Source organism: Copadichromis virginalis, linkage group LG9 (genome assembly GCF_057382275.1).
Source record: "Copadichromis virginalis isolate Kocher_CV1m ecotype Utaka linkage group LG9, C_Virginalis_male_GT1.1, whole genome shotgun sequence".
NCBI lineage: Eukaryota > Metazoa > Chordata > Actinopteri > Cichliformes > Cichlidae > Copadichromis > Copadichromis virginalis.
This window is the reverse complement of record NC_140626.1, coordinates 834,743-839,810: the sequence shown is the minus strand read 5'-3', so window position 1 is coordinate 839,810 and position 5,068 is coordinate 834,743. Positions and strand designations below refer to the sequence as shown.

Genomic DNA, 5,068 nt, shown 5'->3' with positions numbered 1-5,068 from the left:
GAGCACGTTGGCTGGAAGATGTTATGTTCTTTTTAAAAATGGAGAAAATAAAATTCAGACTCAGAGGAAATGTTAATAAGTTCTCACAGATGTGGCAGCCTTTTATTATTTACTTCAGTTCATTGAAAACACTTCCAACAGACTAAACTTTAGTACCATGGGGTTTTCTTTTGTTCTGGTTCTGGGGGGAGTGTTTTTTTGTTTGTTTGTTTTTGTTTGTTCTTTTTTTTCTTTGCTTTTTCTTTTGTTTTGTTCTCTCTCTGTGTGTTTTTCCCACTTTTTCCTTTATTTTCATTTTATTTATTTATTTATTTAACTTTAATGGCCTAATCTGTATTGAGATATATCTTTGTGTCTGTGGTACCCTCTTTATTGGGCCTGATATGTCAACTTACATGTAAAAACTCTATAAATAAAGAGGGGGAGGGGCTGAGAAAGTTCAGTTTTGAATGGGTGTAAATATTTTATTTACAGTTTCTCATACAAAAGGCATATAGTATTCTTCATGTACATTCATACCAGCAGCAGGGTTAAATTCATGCTGGCCGTTGTCTGGTGGCATCGACCAGCCAAATGTCTGGGGCGAGTTGGGGAAGGTCCACTGAGGTCCAGGAGCAAAACTGTCCACAGCATGATGATAGGGGCCCTGATGGTTTCCACCATTTGGGATTGGGTTTACCTCCTGGTGCTCGGTGTACTGCTGCCTGAATGGGGGCTGTCCCTCTCCCTGAAACTGAAACACAGACAGGTGGACTGTCAGTAAAATAAGAATACTTTAAGAATACTTCAATCAATTCCCCGGATAATGACAGAATCAGAAACAGTGCTTTTTAATAATAGGAGATACTCTAATAGGAGATGTCTCTCTCCCTGAAACTGAAGGGGACAAGGGGACTGTCAGTAAAACGAGAATAGTTGTTTTAAATTATTGGCATTACACTTTTTTAAATACAGTCAATTCCCCAGATAATGACAGAATCATCATCATCATCGTTTATTTGTAGAGCACTTTAAGAACACACCAGGCAGACCAAAGTGCTGAACAACACAGATCAAAACAACAACCAAATTAAAAATACCATAAAATCAAATCATAAACAATTCTGTTCAATAATAGGAGATACTTACATGAAGTGGGACGCCCTGATTCACATGCTGAGGATGTGACCTCCTCCTAAACTTACTCCGTCTGTTTTGAAACCAAGTTTTTACCTAAAGACGGAAGAAAACAGAAAACATTTAATCAGTACAATGGACCCAAAATTCAATTTCTTAGATTCTAACAAGTTGAAAAACACTCACCTGTCTGTAGGTCAGACCTGTCATCTCTGCCAACTGTTTCATCTCCCTTGGCTCATAGTAACGTTTCAAATTAAAGTGATGGACAAGAATATTCAACTGCCTCTCCGTGAACACCACCCGGGCCTTTCCTTTAGGTTTCTCTGGAGCAGTGCTGGGAGGGTGCAGAGTGGCAGTGATGTTGCCATCCTGACTTCTTGGGAGAGCAAAATCTTGTTTCTCTTCTGAGACTGAACTGGAAACAGCCTCAGAGGTATCAGCGGTTTTTTTGCTCATCTCCATTTTTAGAGCAGTCTCTGCCCATGTAGAGAGTTCTTCCAAGGATAGACTCCCTTCAGGGCCGCTGCCTGAACTCCACGAGTCTGTGAGGGTAAAGAGACAAGAGGACAAGTAAGCACAAGTCTATATGGTCCACATGGGTCAGTTGCTGATATGTTTTGGCACGACTGACTTTCTAACAGAAAAAATTAACAAAGGTTAAATTGATGAGTCTTAAATCCCAAAAGGTCTCAGACTGAAGAAGTCACAAAACATTTCTCCCATTGAAAACATTACATCCAGGTGAACTGAATCAACCTTCAGGGATTTACTTACCTGATGACTGAGCATCAACACAATGAATCTTAAACACAAAAGTTTCCCACAAAGTAGAAAAAAATAAGTCGGATATTTGTACATTCTTTAAAACCAAAAAGAATTTAAAGTGGACTCTGTTCAACTGTGGAGGGAGAAATGGTGACTTCTGCCATGAAGACTTACAACACAGAGTAAAAGAGTATTTTTACAAGTTGACTTAGAGGTTAGCCAACTCTGTTCATATTAGCTCACCAGTCAACAATGCTGAGTACATACCTGGAGAAAAGTGCATCCCATAATCTTCCATGAAATCCCAGTGATTAAAAGAGGAAAACTGGAGAAAGTATCTCTGATGAAAGAGCTCCAAACCAAGCAGGAAGGTGACTTAAGAGCAATTCTCCTGGGCTTTTAAGGAGGTTTGTGGGTGTGGGCAGGAATGTGGGGGGGTTGAGCTTCTTCTTCGCTTTACAACCAGTCAGGTTGTTTCTACCAACTGGCATCATTTACATTTCTTTAAAATGCTGATTCTCAGGTCTGAAAAAAAAAGTACAGTTAGAAAGCTGCCGTGCAAAATGAGCTTTACCAAATCTTTCCACCTCACACTTTATAAAATATGAAACACTTAATGCCTAAAATTAGCAGCTAAAATTAGCAGCTAATTACTGAAATGAACTCACTGCATGTTTGCATCAATTAACGCAGTATTAGATCACCCAAAGAACTTTCCACTCACATAGAACATTTTTGCAAAAACATCTTCACGTTATTTGACCTGCAGCCGTTCAGTTACACCTCTGTGTAAACCCCCACAGCAGCTTTTTGAGGCAAAAATGGTTTTTGTACTCATGCAAACCATTCACAAATGTGGCACAGAATATCACAATGACCGCTGACCACTCATTTTGTCTTTATTAACTTTAATAAATGAGTCTGAAAGTGGCAAGTGAAATTAAGTCAATTTATCAAGGTCTGCATAGTTAATCATGTGTTTAAAACGAAACAAGGTGGTCTATATAATGTGAAGAATTTATTTAATAAAACAAACAAACAAATCTAATGAGTTTAGATTGTTCTGCTTTCATGTCAACTAGATCTGTGTTAGATGATTTTGATTTAACTTCCTGCTCTGGTTGTTTCAGACAAGCAACCAGTTTGATCTTTGCACCAATGATTAATTTACTTTCTATTATCAGGAGATTTGTGCAAATAGTTTATAATTTCAAATGTATCAGAGCAAATACAGCTGCTCTTTAAATATATTTTAAACAAAATGTGTATTATTAGTATTGAAACCTGATATTTATTAAATGTTTTAAAATAAGCCAAATTGTACCAATATTACATACAAATAATGACTTAGACCTCTAATTTAGATCTTTGTAATCATGTGGAGAACATTACTGAGTTTATAAGATAGCAAATGGTAGTTTCCCCCTTCTTTGAAAAGCACCTCTAAATGTGTGAAAAGTGAAATTAAAACACCCACATAAGCCAAGGTCAACAAAAGCAAGGCTAACGATCCACATCAACACATCTGGCCTCCTCTGGCTCATTCAGAATTCGAGACGAATTCGAGACGCACCCAGTTCACCCAGTGACCACTAAACATACGCTAATGTGTCTTTTAGAGTTCCTGTATCACACCCTGCTACCTCTGATTAATTATCAAGTCAATGCAGACAGATGGCACCAGGGCCATGAGAGATAAATGAGGGTAAAGGTGTTTGTGTTAACATGTCTTGATTTGAAGTAACTGCAAAGACACAGAAGTCATATTGTTTGCAGATGATACAAAGTTATTGTGGAAGTAACTTGGAACAACTTCTGAATGAACTAGAAAATCAATTTAGGACTTGGTTTTTCTATAATGATTTAACACTGAATCTGAGCAAAACAAATCTCATACTATTTGGGAGTCAAGCAAATTATATCATTAATAAACTGATGATAAATAACATAGAATTAGGATAATAAACCAAACCCACTTTTTAGCCTTTTTATTAAATACTCTTACATTTAAAGGCTTGACTGACCTCAGAACTCTACACATAATTTATAAAGCAACAAACAAATCTTTGACCCACAACATTTAGGACTTGATCAGGGCTTGTGTGGAACCTTCTTTAAATCTCAGTGATTCACCGAGATAGAAAACAATTTGAAAGAGTGAGTGGTGAATCAAAGAGAAGAAATTAAATAAACTTAATGCAAACTGCACAAAAGAATGTAAAACTCAGCAATACATCCAGTGAGCAGCACTTCTCTGGATGAAACAAGCTTCTTGATGTCAGAGGTCAAAGGAGATAGACCAGATGACTTCATGCTGATAGGAAGGCAGCAGAGACTAAAAATAACCACCCATTTAAAGCAAACTATACAGAAGACCATCTCTGAGAACACAACATGTCAGAATTTGAAGCACATGGGCTAGAAGCAGCAGAAGACCACACTGGCTACAACAGCTGTCAGCTAAGAACAGCAAACTGAGGAAACAGACTCACAAATATTAGACAATAAGAGATTGGAGAAATGTTTCCTGGTCTGATGAGTCTCCATTTCTGCTGTGACATTCTGGGTCAGAGGTTAAACACAAGATTTCATGACTTTCACTTTTTAACATCCTCAAATATTGTAAATTATGATGTTAGAGACTCAATGAAAGCAAAACAAAAATGCAGACAGTATTTAATCATAGCAAAGTCATCACTTGTTGGAAGAAAATGGATGGCACTGACTGCAACATTTACAATATATATAAAAAGTTGACTTCATCAGTCTCCTACTCGAGCCTTCATCTGCCCCACCAACTCTGGGGAAAAGAAGGGAAAAAAGATGTACATTACATTTTAATGTTTTTCTTATTGTTTTATTTTAACTGAGATTCACTGAGTCTTATCAAAACAGCCTCTGTTTTATATTTAAATGGAAAGAAGATAAAATCTACAAGAAATAAAACAGTTAAACAGGATAAAACATGTGTGTAGCTTCCATGTTGAAAAACTGCAGATGAGTTTTAAGTCTTTTAAATCTTTGTGAAAACCACCAGCATGTGGTTTGGCAAGACCAAGATTGAATAATAATAATGGATTACATTTATAATGTGCTTTTCGGGACCCCTCAAAGCGCTTTACAATACCACTATTCATTCACTACAGTTGTAGCCATGGCTGCCATATCGCGCCATCGGCCCCTC

General features: G+C 37.2%; 1 protein-coding gene across 1 annotated transcript; it reads right to left on the bottom strand.

Moving 5' to 3' along the window:
- Positions 1-332: 332 nt before the first annotated feature.
- Positions 333-2,182, bottom strand: LOC146701053 (homeobox protein NANOG-like). Its single transcript, XM_085469282.1, has 4 exons — positions 2,152-2,182; positions 1,303-1,661; positions 1,129-1,212; positions 333-733 (listed from the first exon to the last, which is right to left on the bottom strand). Exons 1-4 carry the CDS (start codon positions 2,180-2,182, stop codon positions 479-481), a joined length of 729 nt encoding a protein of 242 aa, XP_085325408.1. The 3' UTR covers positions 333-478.
- Positions 2,183-5,068: the final 2,886 nt, after the last annotated feature.

Excerpts from the sequence above, each read along its gene's own strand:
- LOC146701053 (XM_085469282.1), bottom strand. The coding sequence starts at position 2,182 with ATGGAAGATTATGGGATGCACTTTTCTCCAG. Across the intron at positions 1,213-1,302 it reads CAGGTCTGACCTACAGACAG|GTAAAAACTTGGTTTCAAAA; the intron begins GTGAGTGTTTTT and ends TTCCGTCTTTAG. Across the intron at positions 734-1,128 it reads ATCAGGGCGTCCCACTTCAT|TTTCAGGGAGAGGGACAGCC; the intron begins GTAAGTATCTCC and ends TCTGTGTTTCAG.